Below are 20,147 nucleotides of genomic sequence, written 5' to 3'. Positions count from 1 at the left end.
CGAACTAATTGATTGGACGCAAAAGAATGACATTATTATTTTGATAATATTAATCTACAATGATATTACAATGACAAACGCAAAATAATAATAATATTAATTATTATTATTATAATTCGGGTTGTTGTCCAGTCCAGATCAGTTAATTAGTATACTTAGGCATCTTAAATAGTTAAATAGTTAGAGTTTTATAATTTTTTTTATAATCTTAATATGTCACATCATTCATGTGAACATTTTGAAAATTTATTGGAATATCTTCAATAATTAGAATTTTAAATAAATAATTTTTTATGATCCATTTTATAATATATAATTACATGATTTCATATAATAAAGAAAATAATTTGAAAATTTTACATCGTGTATATTAGAATTTTTTTATTTCAAAATTTTCTTTAAAAATAAAATTATAGATCAGCTACATCCTTCTAATACCGACTTCACGAATATAGAGAGAATTTCAAACCTCTTTAAAAATTTTACATGGGGACGCTCTTAATTGCGGAGGGAACCGAGAAAACGACGAGAGCTGCACCAGAAATCAAGTGAAAGACTACGGCGCCTAGGAACTTGTGGTCGGCAAGCAAAGCACGACTTGTGCGGTCGCCGCATTAAATTCTGGTTCTCCATCCAACCAATCCCGATGATGATGAGTTGAGGGGCAGCACTGGAATTCTCCGCCTCTACCATTGTCGATCCTTCCCTTCCTCTCAAGCAATTAGTGCCCCGAGCCCCATCCCGAACAGATTGCGTAGCTCACTCATTGCGGTCCCCTCCCGCTCCATTTCCCCCCCCTTTTGTTTCTGTCCACCGGATCAAGCGCGAGGTGATCAAGCGAGGCGGCGGCTGAGAAGTTCCGATGGCGAAAGAAGAAGAAAGCCGGGCAGAAATCGTGGCCGATGATCCTGCGCCGGCTCGCCAGGTCCTGCTCATCTCTGCCGGCGCCAGTCACTCCGTCGCGCTGCTCTGTGAGTAGCGAAATCTCGTCCCTTGTTTTGGAAGGTGGTTCCCGGTTAAGCTACGCTTTGCGTAGGTTGAAATTCTTGGATCCTCGTGAATGTGTGCCCTGCTAGTTGAGCGCTTCAGTTTTGGTGGTTCGGATGATTGACCTTTCCTTGTATTTGACTTGATGGGCTCTTTATTTTTTATTCTACCTCCTTGTTTGCCTTTCCAGCTTTCCTGACGTTCCTTCGCCCGCTTAGATACAATGTGATCACAACCTTGATTTGACATAATACTTCTGGAGCTACTCTCTTGTAGCTAAATACCAATACCTCTCAACGTTTCACGTTATTGATGAATTGCTATGATGAAATCGATGCAGATGCCTTTAGTGTGCCAGTTTACTCTGGAAATTTAGCTCTACTAGAATAAGTTTGCAGATCTTCTGGTTATCTTATGTATGCTATAGTTCAGACATAAGAATGGCAATTTTACTCCTACTTAATGGCAATTTTATCGCAGCTGGTGACGTGATCTGCTCCTGGGGCAGGGGTGAAGATGGACAGTTGGGTCATGGGGATGCTGAAGACCGACTTCTTCCTACAATACTAAGTGCTCTGGACAGCCGTGGCATTGTGTCTGTAGTTTGTGGAGCTGATCATACAATAGCCTATTCCGAATCAGATGTGCAGGTTTATAGTTGGGGATGGTATGTTCAGTGTCTCTTTGTTTAGAATGATTTCTCTATAAATTTCTTGAATTGCATCTTAATCAAGTGGTACAATCACTATATATGAAGAGATTTATGAATAAAAAGTCACACAATCAATTATTTGAATTATAGAGAGCATAATCATATTGTTAAAATATTTTGTAAATCAAAGTTTGGTTACATTAATTAGTTGCAGCGCACTTTAATAATACTTATAAAGATAATTAAATATACAAATGGTGACTAATAGATAAATGAATGTTTTTAATAGATATTAATCTGTAAACTATATTTTTAATAAATATTGTATTTTAATAAATCTTAATCTGTAAAAACTGATTTAATTAATAAATATCATTAATATTGTATTTCTGACAAAGACGATTTGAAAAAATAACTATTAATTTGCAAATCCTGTATTTAATCAATAAATACTCTATTTAATTAATAAATATAAGTTGATTAAAATTAGAAATACAGAGCACTACTGAAGCTGCATGGGCGTCATAGGGTAAATTAACCATGCTGCCTGGTTTTGAGTTTTGACTAGATGTTAGAATGAAATTTTCCAGTTGTGTCGGGTGACACGAATTGGTATTTAATTCCATGCCCAATACAAGTATATATAGTAAAAAATAAATTGCATACTGAACTACAGTCCTAGTGAAAACTTAGCCATTATAAGATTCTGTAAAATCAGGTTATGTTTAATAGAACATATACTAATTCTAAATCTCACAGTTGGTTAGCCTAACCAACCATATCCTAAAAGATGTACTGATTATGTTGAAGTATTTATTTTTTAATGAGAATGGATATTGTTTAGAGAAGATTTAATTTATAACTCAAGTAGTTTTTCATTGCATATGACAATTGCATAGAGACATTTCTCTGGCCTGCTCTTGCTTGGAAGGGAGAGATGATGTTTAATGACAGTTTGCAGTTTATCGTTCCTATATGATTTTCCATTTTCTTTTCTTCAGGGGTGACTTTGGAAGGTTAGGCCATGGAAATTCTAGTGATGTTTTTACTCCACAACCAATCAAGGCATTACAGGGCCTCCAAATTAGACATATTGCTTGTGGAGATAGTCACTGCTTGGCTGTGACTATGAATGGGGAAGTGCAAAGGTCACTCTTAGCTATTATGTTGATAGAGATAGCTATATTGATTTTCCTCAGTTAACCTATTTTTTTTGGCTGTGTAAGTAACTTTTGATAAGAAGCGTTCTCTTATAACTTAATTTATAGGTTTTCATAGAGTTTGACTAATTAACATGAAATATTAATGCAATTTTTTTTTGAAGATTAGTTAGCAAAGGTAGCTAATTGTATTAATTGAAGTGTTACAAAAGCAAAAAATGAATCAGTGATAATGAACTCTGCTTTGACTACTTGAAGTAGTCCGCACATTGCAATAATGATTGAAATGACTTCACTTATTTGTACCTTTTTTTGTGAGAATGTTATTTAAACAAGTATAAAATTGCAACTAAAACAACTATGAATCCTATGGCTGTTATAGAACAACACCACCAACCCATTTCAGTTCCAGCTATTTACGTACATAGATTTTACCTTGTTGATTATGCCATATCTATTTTATTTCTCCCTAGTGTAAACCGTAACTTGTCTCATATTGGGCTTTAGACCAAGGTTCCAAAATAAGGCATGATAAAAGGCCCTCAAAGCTCCCCTTAAATTCAAAGAATATTCAATTCCAGATATTTTCAAAGACTTGGTCAGCATGTGTGCTAACTAATCATTGAAACTAACAAATGAGGAAATGATTTCTTTTAAGCTCATCTCTTTCACAATTTGAATTGATTGCTATATTTTTTATCCTTTGTGAAATAGTCGATTAAAAGTAAAGTGCACAACAACTTGATTATCAGCTTTTCACCATCTAATTGCATGATCCATTCAGATCATTAGTTAATTCAGTTAGCACCATATTTGATCATAAAGTCATAGCCTTGTATTCTATCTCTGCATTAATATTTAGATTGCTTCCCAAAAAAGCACAACTGGATGTGTATGCGCAACTGTGACAGAGTCTGCCAATTCTGGCCAATCTGCATCCCTATGTCATACAATTTGATGGTGGCATTAGTGACAATATAAAAGGCCTTTTCTGTGATCATTCTTGATGTATTGTAATATTTTTAAGGCTATCCCAAATGACTATAATATCGGGCCTTAAGAAATTGACTAATCACAGTTACATTTATGATAATTGGAAGCTATTTCAACTACCCAGCTAATCTATAGTTTGCATTATTAGCATTGCAATTCTGTCATTAACTAACCTTAAGTGTTGCTGTGACGTTTGTCTATTATATGTTGCAATCTTGTATATTAGCTAGGCTAACTATGCTCAAATCTAGCTTGGAAAAATATGAGCCCAAGAACTTGGCTTTGAACATACATATATTAAGTAAACAAGCTTCGAGAGCCATTAATTAGATTATATACTTACTCTTGGATTCTTTGTGAACTTCCTTTCTCATATCCTTTATATTTTTAGTTAACTTGTCAACTTATTTTTTTCTATTCAATTTATAGTTGGGGACGGAACCAAAACGGGCAACTTGGTCTTGGCACAACAGAAGATTCTCTTGTACCACAAAAGATTCAAGCTTTTCAGGTACATTAAGCACATTATACTTCTTGTTTACAGACACATTTTAGGCTTAATTTTCTTTGAGGGAAAGAAACATTTAAAGAAAGAAGAGACGATAACAATAATAACACCAACAACCAAGCCTATAATTGGGTTCGTTTATATGGAGTTAAAGAAAGAAGAGAGCAAGGAAAAAAAATACATAGGAGAAGGATTAGGAAATATGTGTCTAGTTTTGATTTGCTTTGAGTAAAGTTTCTCTTCTGACTATTTAAGAGAAGGAACTAATGTGGAAGGCAATCTTTAATTTCAATTTTTTTATTAAAAAAAAATGAAATTTTTATTAAAGAAGTAAAGTTTCTCTTCTTCTTATGTTAGAGTAAACGTGCAAACTTAAGAGATTGTTTCATCCTTCATTAGTTTAAAAGATCAAACAGATTTCCTTATTCAGTTTGAGAGGTCTTAGATTTATAAATGTAATTATTACAAGTCATTCCTCCAAGGAATTTTGAAGTAGCTTGAGGTGTTAAGGTCCTGAATCATCATATGCATATACAGGGATCTATATATACCTCCTCTAATCTAATGTACATATAGGATTAAGAGGCTACTCAGGTTTTGTTGATTTTCCCCTATAATTTCACAGTTATTATGGAGACATTTTCTAGAATAAATATTGCATGGTGTCATGTTAAATAAACAAATTAATCTAGACACATCGGAACTGCTAGTGTGCTGCATAGGGTTACCTGACTAGGAAGCTGCTGAACTCTTTGTGCTTGAACTTTAAACACTTCAATTTCACCTAGTCCATTCTATTGAGAATGGGTAAAACTTGAGGGTTAAGTTACATTTGCACCAATCAAACTATTATGAATTTTTTTTCCTTGCCAAATCTCAAATAGACACATTGGATAACTGACGCAAGGGAGGAATCTCCGGTGTGACGCTTGAATAAAGGTTGCAGAGAAAGCGTAGGAAGAAAGGGATTTGCCAAGGAAGAGGAGCCGCCTCTATGTTAAACGAAAATAAATTTTATTCAAATCAAAACCAAACTCAACATCTACATCAACATTCTTTTTACAAGAGTCATAACTCTTGTTTAAATAACCTAAAAAATAAGAAAAAGTCGTAACAGACAAAGAAAAAGTAAAAAAAAAACTAATCTAAAAAAAAGGATAAAATCTAGACAAGCTTTCAAAAAAGAAAAATAATCTTAAAAAAAAGGTAAAATATAAATTAATTTTTAGAAAAGAAAACTAATTCTAAAAATTTGAAACGAATAAAAGAAAAGTCAAAAGTCCAAATCTAGAGTTTTGGAGATTCGGTTCACGTGAACCATGACACCATAACATGGTTGTTCCCTTGGGCACGACTTGGCCGTTGTCGGCTAGAAAGCCGATTCCGCCTCGTCCGGACTCCAGATAGAGTACAACCACATCAGGAGGCCACGGGCAAGGCATTTTCCTTATTAGTAATCTCGATCGTCCTTCTTTAAGGCCCAAAAGGGTGGTTGATAGTCCTCGTTTTTCTCGTCACAGCTCGAAGGTGAGCATAGCCATATCAGAGGACATAAACTGGTGGTGTTGCTAGATGCTCCTGCATCAGACGCTCCAGGTTGAAAAGAACTCGTCCTTGAGTTCATAGTAGTTTCAGGTGGTAGCTTAGGAGGAATATCCTCTAGCACCAAATTTGTAAAATCTACTAGCAGTTGATGGACTTTGGGAATCTTCATCGATCTATCAACTAGCATGACATCATGAATGCTATTCTTATCCTCGAATTCATCTACTTCTGTCAACTGGTTTGAATTGGGTCGAAAATGGATGTCTGTAATGATATGAGCGTGCTCTAGGGAACTGTTCATAGTTTGCAGGGATTCCATGTTGCATAGGACAACCTTTTTATCATGTCTAGCACTAGCAAGTAATTTTCCATCTGAAGAGAAATTGTAGTAAACTACTTTGCTGTTATTGGCTTGGATACAACTAACCTCATTAAAACTAAAACTAGTTAAAGGTTCCACATTATTCTCAGCATTACTTTTCAGTGCAGCATATATGTCTCTGCCATCTCGATCATCATTTGACTGATAAGATTCAACATTATCATCCAATGAACCAACATCTCCAAAGGTCTCTAAGTCTTCCAGAGAACTTGAAGACAAGACCCTTCCTGATTTATCTGTTCCATGCATCATCAAACTTTTTGCTATAGTGCTTGAATTTTGCAAGGTGCAAGCCATTGAAGCATCATCACCAGGAGTATGGATGGATGGAGTTGATGGACCCGAGTTAGCACAAGGTGCTGCAGTATTTCCTGTGCTAGTGCTGTTTGGGGGTCCAGACGATAGAAGTTGATACTGGCTTTGATTGGGTAGAAAGGGCTTGTTTGCCTGAGGGGCAAAGTTTTGGTGTAACTGGTCAATTCCTGTCAAAGGCCAGCCTTTCAGAGGAAGGCAACTGACTCCTTGATTCATTCCGATACCACTTTGTCCAAATTTTGCTTGCATTATTCCATGGCTACACAATGAAGAGGGTTCCATATTCAAAGGTTTTTGTGGCTGCGCTACACCCATGATGTCCTTAACATCATATGTCTGTTGATTTTGCCCTTGAACAAGCTGTGTAGCAGAAGATCCATCGATTGGGTTGCTTTGGATAAATTGCCTTGGGTGGCTGGCTGGCTGCTGATTTGAGAAGTGCAAATCAGTAAGTTGTAGGGATATTTCACCATCGTCGGGTTGTGGTTTCTTCATTGGCTGCTTTTTACAATCCGCTAAATCTCCATCAGCAACTTCATCGACTTCTTCTATTTCATCATCGTCATAAATTGGATCGTTAATCGTCTTGATCTCATCTTCGTCGTAAATTGGATCACCAATTATTTCGATCTTTTTGTCCATATCTTTTTCAAAAAGTTTGTTATCCAAATTAAAATAAAAGAACTTACGACCTTTAAGATCTTGGACACTACAATTATAGTGTGAGACTTCTTCAGTTGGAACTTATCTGTCATGATCTAGACCATGAACATCACGATCTTCAAGATCTTGTGTCGCTAGATGCTGGGATAACTCAGTGACTTGTTTATCACGGTGCGAGATTTCCTCAATCAGAATCTGTCTTTCACGACCATGACCACGACAACCATCCATGGATCTCCGGGTGAAGGAATCTCTGGGTGCGACGTTTGAATAGAGATTGCAGAGAAAGCGTAGGAAGAAAGGGATTTGCCAACGAAGAGGAGCCGCCTCTAGGTTAAACAAAAATAAATTTTATTTTAATCAAAATCAAACTCAACATCTACATCAACATTCTTTTTACAAGAGCCCTAACCATTGTTTAAATAATATAAAAAAATAAAAAAAAAGTTGCAACAGAAAAGTCACAACAGAAAAAGTAAAAGTAAAAAAGAATTATTTTTTTAAAAAAAAAGATAAAATCTAAACATACTTTCAGAAAAGGAAATTAATCCTAAAAAAGATAAATTCTAAATTAATTTTTAGAAAAAAAACTAATTTTAAAAATTCGAAACAAATAAAAGAGAAGTCAAAAGACCAAATCTAGAGTTTTGGAGATTGAGTTCACGTGAACTATGATGTCACAACATAGTCATTCCCTTGAGCTTGGCCGTGTCGGCCACTGATTCTACCTTGTCCGGACTCCAAATAGAACACAACCACGTCAGGAGGCCACGGGCAAGTCATCTTCCTTGTCGATAGTCTTGATCATCCTTCTTCAAGGCCCAAAAGGGAGGTTGATAGCCTCGTTTTCTTCTCGTCATAGCTCGAAGGGGAATATAGCCGTATCAGAGGATATAAACTGGTGGTGCTGCTGGATCTCCTGCATCAATAACTATGTTTACATATCTTGTTTTTTCTATTCAAAGATGTGGGTGGGCGATTGCTCCTTCATATAGGTTTCTGTTCTAACATTTTTGAGCAACCATTAGGGGATACATGTTAAAATGATCGCTGCGGGTGCTGAGCATACTGCTGCAGTTACAGAAAATGGGGATCTCTATGGATGGGGTTGGGGTCGTTATGGAAATTTAGGCCTTGGTGACCGTAACGATCGCATGCTTCCAGAAAAGGTTGCTTCCATTGAGGTACAAACATTGCCCTTCAATTGTTTGTAAGAGACCTGTATGTTTTATTTTGCATGTGGAACTTTGTCATATATCTTTATATTTAATTATTTCATCCAAAAAAGTGTATTTTTAATTAATTCAATAATAAGTGGCAGTTTCTAACTATTTGTGATTGGATTGTATTCTATTCTTGAACTCTGTACATGGATGTATGATTTCTAATTATGTTCAACTAATTACTAATGCCTTCAATTTTGTTCTTGCCCTATGTATTCAGTAATATTTTTCATAACCTTCCTACCAGTATACATGATTGTTCTTCTGTGGTGGTCTGAATTTTGTTTCCAAGAGTTTGGAGAGTTGTAGAGCAATCCAAACTTGGTAATTCTGTGAGACCAAGCATTGTAACCTGGCATAAAATTTTGAGAATTCATGCTGCATCAACAGTTTGCTTTTTAGAAGTGGCTTCAATTAATTTCTTATGTTTCAGAATTCATTTTTTTATATCCAAACAACTTAAGAATAGAAATTGCTTAGCTAATGGATTTGGTTTTTAATTTTCACACACACACACGCGGTATATATATATATATATATATATGTATATATATATATATATATATTTCTGGTAATTTTTATTCTTTGCATGGTTAACCTGCGCATTTATCAATTTCTCAGTAAGATACTCTTCTATCTCTTAACAGGTGCTTGAATTTGACTTGCTTATTCAGATAGGAATTTTTCTTGAAGCAAAGTATAAATTCAACATCTTAGGTTGACTTTGATTTTGTGTATATATATATATATATATATATATATATATATATATATATTTCTGGTAATTTTTATTCTTTGCATGGTTAACCTGCGCATTTATCAATTTCTCAGTAAGATACTCTTCTATCTCTTAACAGGTGCTTGAATTTGACTTGCTTATTCAGATAGGAATTTTTCTTGAAGCAAAGTATAAATTCAACATCTTAGGTTGACTTTGATTTTGTACTTCGGCCTTCTATTCCTTGATGATTCTGGCACACATGAGGAAGATAAGAGCATCATATGCATTGTATCATGCAAGTAGCCACTCAAAGAAATAATCATAAAAATTTGGAAGATGAAACACGTGTGTTGCTTCTCTGGCAACATAGTGAGGTTAATGACACTACTTTGAAGCAAGAAGAAAATGATTGTGGGAGTAACGTGTAGGTGTTGGCATGGCCATGTCAATATAACCATGTCTATTACTTTAGAAACATTGTTGTTTAAATCTTGAGCCGAAGTTACTGCTACTGGGAGAAGGTTTAAAATTTCAACCCGTGTCGAGGTTTCGGTCCTGTACCGGAACAATACAGTTTCGGTATCGTATCGTGCCGTGCCGATATAATTTCGATATTTTTTAAATATAAAATATATTAATTAAAAATTAAAATATTTAAAAAATAAACAAGATAAAAAATAATCTTTTAAAGAAGGGAAAAAAATGAAAATAGTTAAATAAATAAATAAAAAATTTATTATAATTTTTAAATTTAAATAAATGAAATATAAAATTAATTAGATAATTTTATTAGGGTTTAATAAAGCATTTTTAGATTATCTCCATCATAGCTAGGAGTTGATTAAAATAATTAATCTAAATTTAATTTAAAAAAATCTGAAATCCGACACCACTCGCAAGCTTGCATGACTTCGGTGTTGTCGCGGGGTTGCGCGACCAGCCATGGCCGCGGGGATTGAGTGACTCCTTCTGCGCGACCACGTTGGTTGTGCGATCCCTTTGCAGTGACCTCAGGGTCGCACGATGCCTCCGCGACGGCAACGGAAGGGTTATGCGATCCCTCTGCTACTGTTGCAGGTCGAGCGACCCCTCCGTTGTACCACGGGTCTATGTGACCCCTCTGCAGTGATCGCAGGGTCGCACGATGCCTCCGCGACGGCAACAGAAGGGTCATGCGATCCCTCCGCTACTGTTGCAGGTCGAGCGATCCCTCCGTTGTGGCCACGAGTCTGTGCGACCCCTTTGCAGTGATCACAGGGTCGCACAATGTCTCCGCGGCGGCAACGGAAGGGTTATGCGATCCCTCTACTACTGTTGCAAGTCAAGCGACCCCTCCGTTGTGATCACGGGGTCACGCAACACGTCACACTTGTCGTGAGTCTAGTGTCGGGGTCGTGCTGATGCCGGTGCCGGTGCCGATCGCCAAGCGGAACGAGACGTTTCGACCGTTTCGGCACGACACTTTAAACCATGACTGGGAGATGCAACATATTACCTAGCAGGTGGTTCCTTGTCTTTGCTAGATGACTACTTAAGATCGTCTTCACCATCATAGGTTCATGACCATATGAATGCATATTTAACACTGTCAAGCTGGTCTCAACTGATTCAGCATGGTCATGTTTATATCATGAACATGGACTTCTTTTACTTCATTTCTTTGTTGATTCATTATGACCACTGCCCTAAGTTTCCCAAATGGAATTGCAAAGCTTTACAAATCTGCAATATATGTGGCCAACTGGATCACTTCAGTGAAGCAGAGGAAGAGAAACTCAACACTGGTGTCATTGGCTTGAGATCCCATTATGTGTGAGCTTCAATGGCTAATGGAGCAGGTTCTCTGTGCATTATCTCCAATGCCACACTTTCTAATGGGCATGAAGTGATGTGATCGAGTGGGTGAAGTAGATAAGGACGTTTACTATAGATCTCACTCGTGTTTGGTCACCGATTGCAAGAAAATTAACCAATAATTCTAACCTGTTTTTCTTGGCTCATGCCAATGCAAGGTAAATCTTGTAAATTCATGGTTTTTTCTAGGCACTGGTAGAGTTTGGAGATTGAAGAATTTCATGATGATAGAGTTGTGTAGTATCCACTCGTATCAATCTGGTTGACAGCATGAATGAACATGACAGTGATAGGTTTTCCCTTTCGTGAAGGATAATTAATTAATCATCCTTTATTGCATCACACCAACTCTTCACAGTGAAAGTAGTGCATATGCGTCAAATATTTTGCTCAAATGTTGCATTTATTTATAGCAAGAGATTAGTGCTCGTGCATTATTTGATTTTTGTGGGTACAAACTCTAGGTTGGAAGATTTGCTTTTTAAAATTTTTTTGCAATTAGTATAAAAAATTCAAGAATTGCACCTCCTGTGGGAGTGACAGGAGCACCACCTAGGGAGACGTGTGAGAAGACTTCAATTATACATACCTCAGCTTGATTTTTATCTTGCTTTATGGTTATTTGTCTTCTTGATGCATGAGGTGTTCTTGATTCCATTATGGTAGTGGAAGCAAAGATTTTGACTCAATCCTAGATCAAAGCCAGTGGTGGTGGAGAGATAAGGGTGGTATTAATGGATATTGCCACTACTAAGGTGGTTATTGTCAACATGGAGAGGACTCTTGCTCCTAGTCATATTAAGCTCATGTGGTACTTTGGAATGAATGGAAAATTTTGGTCAAGCTGATGGGAGGTGTTGCGAAGCACAAACACAATGAAATACTAAAACAATGCAGGAAACAAATATTACGAAGTGCTATACCTTACGCAAAGTGATTGGTTATCCACTAAATGCATGAAAAGGTACATGATTAATTCACATGCAATGTATTACTATGAAAATTCTTGGGAGGAATATGATTGTGATCATGGTTTAAAATCTCGAGCCATGTCGAGGTTTCAATCCGGGACCAGAACGATACAGTTTGGATATCGGGACGTATCGACATAGTTTTGATATTTTTAAATATAAAATATATAAACTAAAAATACAAAATTTAATCTAAATATTTAAAAATTATATATATATATATATATATATATATATATATTAAATTAATGGAATAATTTTATTAGGCTTTAATTAATCTCATTTAAATTGATTAAAATTATTAAAGGCTAGTTTATTATTAAATCCAAGTTAAATTGCTTCCGTGTTCTGCGACGATCGTAAGGACGCCGATCTGTGCCTCATGTCCGATCTCATCGTTGAGCCCAGTTGACACATTTGGATGTGTTGTCGGGGCCTGACGACTGGTCGGGGCACGAGGGTGGAGTGATGAGTTCTGATGCGTTGTCGGGCTCGCACAAAGCATCGGGACGAGTCGTTGAGCTCGCGCAATGCTTCCCGACGCATCACTGGGCCGTGCGACGTGTCACGGTGTGCTGGTGTCAGTCCGTGGGCGAAACGAGATGTTTCACTCTTATCAGGCGAAACGGAACGAGATTTTAAACCATGATTGTGATGATTAAATACTTGGATAAAAATAACCCATATAACTTTTATTATAGTATCAAAGAGCGGTTCTCTTGCATATGAATGTCGGGAGCTATACAAGACTATCTGAAGGATGGTAAAAATTGAGGTATAGATTGATTACCGAAATATAGATTATTTTGTTTATACACAACTTTGTCAGCGTATGAATGTGGGAGCTATACAATACTATCTGAAGGCTGGTAAAATTTGAGAGTTTTGGAATGAGTACCGAAATAGAGATTATTTTGTTTATACACAACTTTGTCAACATATGAATGTGGGAGCTATACAGGTCTATCCGTAGGCTGGTAAAAATTGAGAGGTATGGAATGATTAACAAAATAGAGATTATTTTGTTTTTACACTACTTTGTCACAATCAGAAAATATATGCATCATAGTTCAATGGGAATTGGACAAGAATCATATGAGAAATGTGAACATGTGATGTTACATTTCTGATGCATTCCGTATAGAATGCACGGGACCGAAACTTATCTCCTTCGAGTCCTATAGCTAAATACATTGATAGTTTGTACTTTGTCCTTAGATTTAATTAAAGTGGAGTGATAGAGCAGTTGTGGACACTTGATGAGTCTGCTTTTGCAAGTAGAAAGTGAGAGGCTGCTTGGGAAGATTATTCAGTAAAACTTGAGAAATCTTGCTAAGCAAGTACAACGAGGCTCAGTAATGCATTGCCATGAGAGAACCATTATATGATAGTATAAGGATTCTAAGCCTGGGGCTACCTTTTGTAACAAGGTTTGTAAATATTCAGATCTTTAAAGGGCAACAGGTGTACAAAGCTCCCGCCATGCGAGGTCTCAGGGAAGAATCCATTGTACACAGTCTTATCCTGTTTTTTGCAAGAGGCTGTTTCTAGGATTCGAACCCGTAACCTTTTGGTTACAAAGCAACAACTTTACCATTGCGTCAAGGCTCTCTATCAGATCTTTTTTCTTTCTAAATATATTATTGGAAAATGAGTGATGAATTGTTATATATATGTTCTAATAATTAAAAGGAATTTTTAATTAATCAGTTGATTATTGTATTTCATATCATGTGTATATTAAGGAAAAAAGGAATGAACGGTAGTGTTTCGATGGGGTGGTTTGTAAAAGGAGCAACCATTTAAGTGGAGCCAAAATATTTTATGAAAACAAAATGAGACCTTTACTTACAGAGCCACAAGAATTACAAAGGTTTTGAATTCTTCTCTCATGTTGAGCAATGTAGATTTGGTGCTGCGAGGATAGGCTTTTTTATCCTGGGGATGAAATCATATTTTTCATTGAAAAGATTTGCAATTGAACTTCATATTCATGTTATTAACAAGGTTATTTGATTTCTTTTTTTCAACTTCAATCACTTTTTATAGGATGAAAAGATGGTTCTTGTTGCATGTGGATGGCGTCACACTATTACTGTCTCTTCTTCTGGAAATTTGTACACCTACGGATGGAGTAAATATGGTCAACTTGGACATGGAGACTATGAGGATCATCTCAGTCCACATCTATTGGAAGCCCTAAGAGACAACGACATATCTCAGGTCCTTACTGTTTCCTTGTCACTAATTAATCTGTTTTGCTCAAAATTATAATTGTCAGTTAGTTGCTAAGAACAAATCTTTATGTTTGGAACTATAGGCATATGGATATATTTGGTATCACATTATAGACACCTTTCTATCATGGTTTCCATGGAATTTTCAACTACAAGTATGACCAATTTTGGCTGGATTTCTAAATTCTGAATATTACGAATGCTGTGATTCGAATACCCAGCTCTTTTGTTTCCATTATACACAATATAATAAATTTTGACCTTACTATACAAACATTGTGAAATGTCAATGCCCATCAGGATCTAACTAAACTTTACCTGTGTCACTCTTCTCAGGTCATATTAATAGAGATCAAACAGAAAGAACCTTTTGTATAGTAAGGTCTTTGATGCTTTGTAAAAAGAAGGATTGGTAATGCACTATGCAAACTAAGATTGTTTCTGGGTAACATATCTAGGATCCAAATTTAAAAAGTTGACCAATTTGAAGGGGTGCTGAGGAATTAGATTAAAACTGGTTCTTCACCAGACCTATCAATCACACTCGTTTTATATCTTATCTAGTAAGCTAGACATGATTGATATCTATCAAGCTACAGTTGAGGAGTGAGGTTTCATATTAGGGTATCTGTATAATAAAATATATCTTAATGCTAACCTCTAAGATGTTTATTACCCTATTTATGAGCAAGGGTACAGTACCATGACAATTTGTTTTATGCTTTAGTTCTCGTATAGTTATCCAGTATCCCCAGTCACATAAAGCTTGCAAACCTTTATTATTTGTGTATTGCACAAGTATTTAGTTTACAAAATTTGATATCATTTTCTTCTTCTTTAGGTTTCAGGTGGTTGGAGACATACTATGGCTCTTACAACTGATGGAAGACTATATGGTTGGGGATGGAATAAGGTTTGATGGTTCCTTCATGAATCCCCTATTTATGTATCTGGTTCTATTCTGCTTCATATGCAATTTGTCATTTGTTAGTTTTTGTTAATGAACTGGTGTGACCCGCACCAAAGAACCCTGTGCACATTACAGGAATTCACTAGACAGTCTGACATGTACTTCCATGTGTTTTTGAACTGAACATTAGTAATGAGATAGGTAAAGCAAAAGAAAATCTAGGATTAATACTTTACAATCACAAAGACTTATGCCTACTATATATGGGAATAACACCAAACTCTGCAATTATGCTTGTTAGTTCTATTTTATTTGTGGATTTGTCCAATATCCATATTTGGTCTAGTGTAAGATTCAGGTTTAGAGCTGGAATTCCTTACTCTTTTAATGTGCTCCATAGATTATCCTTGATGCTTGGACTCTTCATCTACTACTTCCCTGATTTGTGTTGGATACTCAGATATTGTCACTCAAAGTGGACACTAAAATCTTCATTAACAGATTTTTTTTTAGAAATAGTTGCTTCAGACATTTGAATCTCTGTGTCAGATACGCCTGACATTGCCAGTTACTATAATTTGATTTTTTTGATTTTATATGGAAAAGATATGGAGATCTTGCAGTTTAATAAGTATATCAAGAATAAAATATAATGTACCGTGTACTGTGAAGGATCACCTTATATCCCGTATTGAAGTAGGTGCAGTGTAATCCTACACTCTTAACAGATATATCAATTTCTGTAATATTAAGTTTTTAAATGTATTACCATAGAGAGACAATTATAATCAAATTCTGTGATATTGTTTTAACTTAGATTCCTTTTAAAACATAGTTTCTAATTGTAAACGTAGTGAAACATCTCGGTGTTTGACTTGGCAATTTACTTTGTTTCCATCTGTGCTTGACACAATGTACTTTTATCTAGTTTGGCCAACTTGGTATTGATGATAATGATGATCGGTGCTCTCCAGTTCAAGTTAAACTTCCAGCAGATCAGGTAAGTGGTTGCCTCTTTTACATGAAATACAATTTTTTTTCACTCAACTTGTTACGATACAAGGCTTTTTTCCATTTTGTCTTGAAATAATTATAACAGATCTGCTGTGAAAATGGCTTGAAGGAGTCTTATGTTATGACATCTATTTAGCTTAATCTTTATATGATAATCATGTGCAGAAATTGAAGCAAATTTCCTGTGGTTGGAGGCACACGCTTGCTCTGACAGAAAGAGGAAATGTTTTCTCTTGGGGCAGGGGTACAAGTGGACAACTTGGCCATGGTGATATTCTTGACCGGTAAATGCATCTGCAACTCTCCAAATTCATGGAAGAGTAAGCAGAATGTTTAGTGTTTTATTCTGAATCTTAATCTGTTAATGCAACTCTGATATTCTTAATCTGTTAAGTTGATCTTCTAGCCTGCTGCAACCTTTATTATCCAAGTAAACCATGAGGATGTTCAATAAGCTTTCTTGAGTACTAAACACCTAATGGCTTGCAGTAAAGGTAGAGATTGTTAAAATGTACTAAACACCTAGTGCTTTGGATGATATATTTGGATATATGCCAATTATAAAAGCTGCCTTTTTCAAGTAATATGATGGTTATAGTATCATTTATTTGCCTAATTATGGCTGTGCAAACACTATATGTATATGTTCTATGAAGTAATTTCTCTCTCTCTCTCTTTTGGTGAACGCTAAAAGTTGGTGATTCACCTTTCTCTAAGAAAGATCCTTGTAGCCAATAATTCCATTTCAAAGATGGTTGATATAAGAAGGGAAATGAGCTTGGTTGTCCCTGCGCTTCAATATTGTTAGGTGGTCAAGGTAAGAGGTGGACTCTTTCTCATTAAGCTAAAACTACTGGTTAGCTGACAGTCGTCTGCCAAAATATAATGATATCATCTTGAGATAGTAACACTCCATATCTGGAAACCCTATGAAGCCTCAATATTTTTGAACTCTCTTGATTAGAGGAATGGAGAGATTCAGAACTTTGTAAGAGAAATGAGAGAAGATCACTAGAATTTGATGATTAAAAATTAAAATACATGGAGAGAATGGCATTATACTAGTTGGACATGCTAAAGAGGTCTGGTGGGTAGATATATCTTTCGTGAACTGACATGCAAGTACCTGTCACATGTGCCAGTAGGCTTTCTTGCTTGCAAGTATATTGGCAAACGGATTGTGTACCTTTCCAGGTCATGCTCAATCATTGTATGCCTATCTGCTTGAGAGAGCTGTGTTTGCGAACTTCCGTGTGGTCGCGTGGGTTTTGCACGTATGCTTACACTTTTGCTCATGCTCATCTTGACTTGGACTTAACTGGTAATGTTCTCGTGGTTTGCTCCTCCATCATTTCTCAGGTTCTTTGGCATTAATTTATCATTGACCTGACATTGATTTAAAACTTTAAGATAATCTACTTCAGACATAGATTGGCATTTAACAAATAAAATCCTACTCGAGTCTCTAGTCCAAATCAGTCATCTGCCTACCTTGCCAAAACAAAATTTCCAACATAAATTTTGTATATGCAGACATAATTTAGTTTATTAGTATGAAAATTACTCAATTTTTGGTATTCTGTATTGACATTTTGTTTTGATCAACAGCATGCACTTTGCTTGCTTCAGTAAATCATCAATCAGAAATACAGCTATCTATATAGATAAGAAGTTAGATGGTGTCCAATATAGGACTTTATTTTCTCTACAAGTTGAACTCATGTTTACTTTTTTTTTCAAGAAATACTCCCAAGATGTTAGAGGTTATAAGCAAGGACGGCCTAGGTTGCAGCCAAATGGAATCCTCCAATTCACTCTCTTCTTCATCAGGTAATTTTTCCTCTTTATGCATCATCCTTCGAGAAGCATGCTTCTTGTATATCCCACTGTCAGAAACTCTTACAAAACTTTTGCTTCATAGGCAAAGTCTGGGTTTCTCCATCAGAAAGATATGCAATTGTTCCCGGTGAAACTGTAATTTGCGATTAAACTTTTTACTTGCTATATTTGTGATCGGTTTATTTTATTTGATTGTATGACGATGTTGAGATTTGTGTTCAGGCTGCAAAACTTTCTGCAGATCCAATCAGGGGTAATGGGAGCGATGCAAACGTTCCTGAGAATGATGTCAAGCGGATGCGAGTCTAGCTCTTTATTTACTCCAGTGTTTTAAAAGCTTGTGAAGACATGCACCATTCTACGCCTCTTTACCGTGGTTGGTTGCAGTGTAGTTGTTATTCGGATGAAGTTGGTATCTTATCACTTATCGTCATTGGGTCTACCTGGTAAAATATTTAAACTTGTTACTATTTTAAAACTTTTAACTTGTATTCTGAGTTGATAAATAATTTAGATTTCCCCATCAGATTGCAACAAATCCCTACGGAATTTCTGGTACATCGTTCCCTGTTCCTCAATCATTTATCTAGAAGTTCCACTCCGATTTTAAGTGAAATTAGGTTTAATTAGTAATACTATTTACTAAATTGATCAGCTAGAACTCTTTTAATTGTACATACAGATACAACAACGTGATTGGTGTACATTCTCTGGCAGATTTATTGCAGTTTTATCAATTGGAGCACTTGTTTTTGATTTCCCAGACGGTGTTCCCTACTTTGTTATATTTCAAAGCGACATTTTGTTTATACATATTCAATATATTATCGATTATTTTACATAACAAAAATGTTATTGGTTTTAAAAAATTAACTTATTCTGTTTTTTTTGGTTTTATATGATTGAATTAGTTTTATTATTTCAGATAAATGATCAATTTAGAACGCTTCTACAAATTCATACTCAAAATTTAAACAACAATTTTGAACTAAAACTACTTCATAACTATTTTTGAGTTGTTTTACCAATATTCGAAAGTCTTATCTATATATTTAAATTTTAAAAATAACTATAGTTTTAGTCATCATGTTTTGCTAAAATTGTTATTTTTAAGTTAACTTCTAACTATAAACATTGCTTTTATGATAATTTTTGAAGCTGTTTGTGTTTTAATTTATGTTTTATAATATTTTTATTTATAACTCGTCGTTGAGTTTTTTTTTTTTAAAAAATACTAGAATCATTTTAATATTTTTTTAAAAAACTACTTAGTGACAAAGTCTTCTTTGATATTACAATAATATAACAACTCAGTCTCATTCTATTAAGTGTGATTGGTTATATGGATTCTTTTACGTTATTTGATTTATTTTTTATTATATTATCATTTATATTTAAATAAATTTTATCTTATTTTATTTTTACTAATTAAATTTTTTTAATCTTTTTTATTTGATGTGCGTATTTGTCATAGTTTTACCTCGTTTAATTAGAACATTTATTTGTTGTTTAAGTACTTACTCGTATAATTTTAAACTTGTCTTTTAGAATTTTTACTCAATAAATGTAATTTTGAGTTAGCAAGTCTAATTTCAATTTTATTGAATTTTTCTTTAAGTTTTAGATATACTTTATGATAATATAAAACACTCAACGCGTCATTTTTTTCAATTCCTCCATCGTTTTAGAAAAATAATTTTAAATATTTAAAATTCTCAGTTTTAGGGAATACGTCATCTCCAATCTTAACAATTATTTCATTACGTCTAATATTACTAAACTTAAATTTCATATGTTCGATCTTTATCTACTAAGTCTAAAACTTTTTTAGTATTTTTTTTGTCAAGATTCTAGTTTAGTATTTTACTTCTTTATGTGTTTTATCTACCAAAATAATATCATCGATACACGATATCAAAATGCACCACCATACTATGTCTTAAATGTGTGCAGTAATTCGTCCATAATTAGTGTAAAAAGATAATGATTTAGAGCTGAACCTTGATGTAATCCTATTTTTATTAAAAATGCTTCAGTTATTTTACTTGAAGTTTTATTCTAGTTGCTACATTCTCATATATATCCTTAATTAATTCAATATATATTATATTAACATCTCTCTTTTCTAGAATTCTCCATATAATTTCTCTTGAGACTTTATCATAAATTTTTT

General features: G+C 34.9%; 1 protein-coding gene across 11 annotated transcripts; it reads left to right on the top strand.

Moving 5' to 3' along the window:
* The first annotated feature begins 538 nt into the window (after positions 1 to 538).
* Positions 539 to 18,737, top strand: LOC121967500 (ultraviolet-B receptor UVR8). Of its 11 annotated transcripts, none has more exons than XR_006107782.1 (14): positions 541 to 971; positions 1,468 to 1,654; positions 2,641 to 2,787; positions 4,222 to 4,303; positions 8,234 to 8,389; positions 14,024 to 14,197; positions 15,053 to 15,124; positions 16,050 to 16,121; positions 16,301 to 16,419; positions 17,877 to 17,965; positions 18,057 to 18,109; positions 18,197 to 18,420; positions 18,502 to 18,529; positions 18,692 to 18,737. XR_006107782.1 is itself a non-coding variant. In XM_042517769.1 (12 exons), the coding sequence occupies exons 1-12, from the start codon at positions 863 to 865 to the stop codon at positions 18,281 to 18,283; spliced, it is 1,347 nt and encodes a 448-aa protein (XP_042373703.1). In that variant the 5' UTR covers positions 541 to 862; the 3' UTR covers positions 18,284 to 18,512. The 11 variants fall into 11 exon arrangements, 4 of the variants coding, with proteins under 4 accessions (XP_042373705.1, XP_042373703.1, XP_042373707.1 ...); XR_006107781.1 differs by having other exon boundaries at positions 18,657 to 18,737; XR_006107784.1 differs by having other exon boundaries at positions 18,489 to 18,529.
* The last annotated feature ends 1,410 nt before the right edge of the window (positions 18,738 to 20,147 follow it).

The sequence above is a fragment of the Zingiber officinale genome, chromosome 3B (genome assembly GCF_018446385.1).
Source record: "Zingiber officinale cultivar Zhangliang chromosome 3B, Zo_v1.1, whole genome shotgun sequence".
Lineage (NCBI taxonomy): Eukaryota > Viridiplantae > Streptophyta > Magnoliopsida > Zingiberales > Zingiberaceae > Zingiber > Zingiber officinale.
Note: the sequence above shows the minus strand (reverse complement) of the source record. Positions and strands in the feature narration are given on the sequence as shown.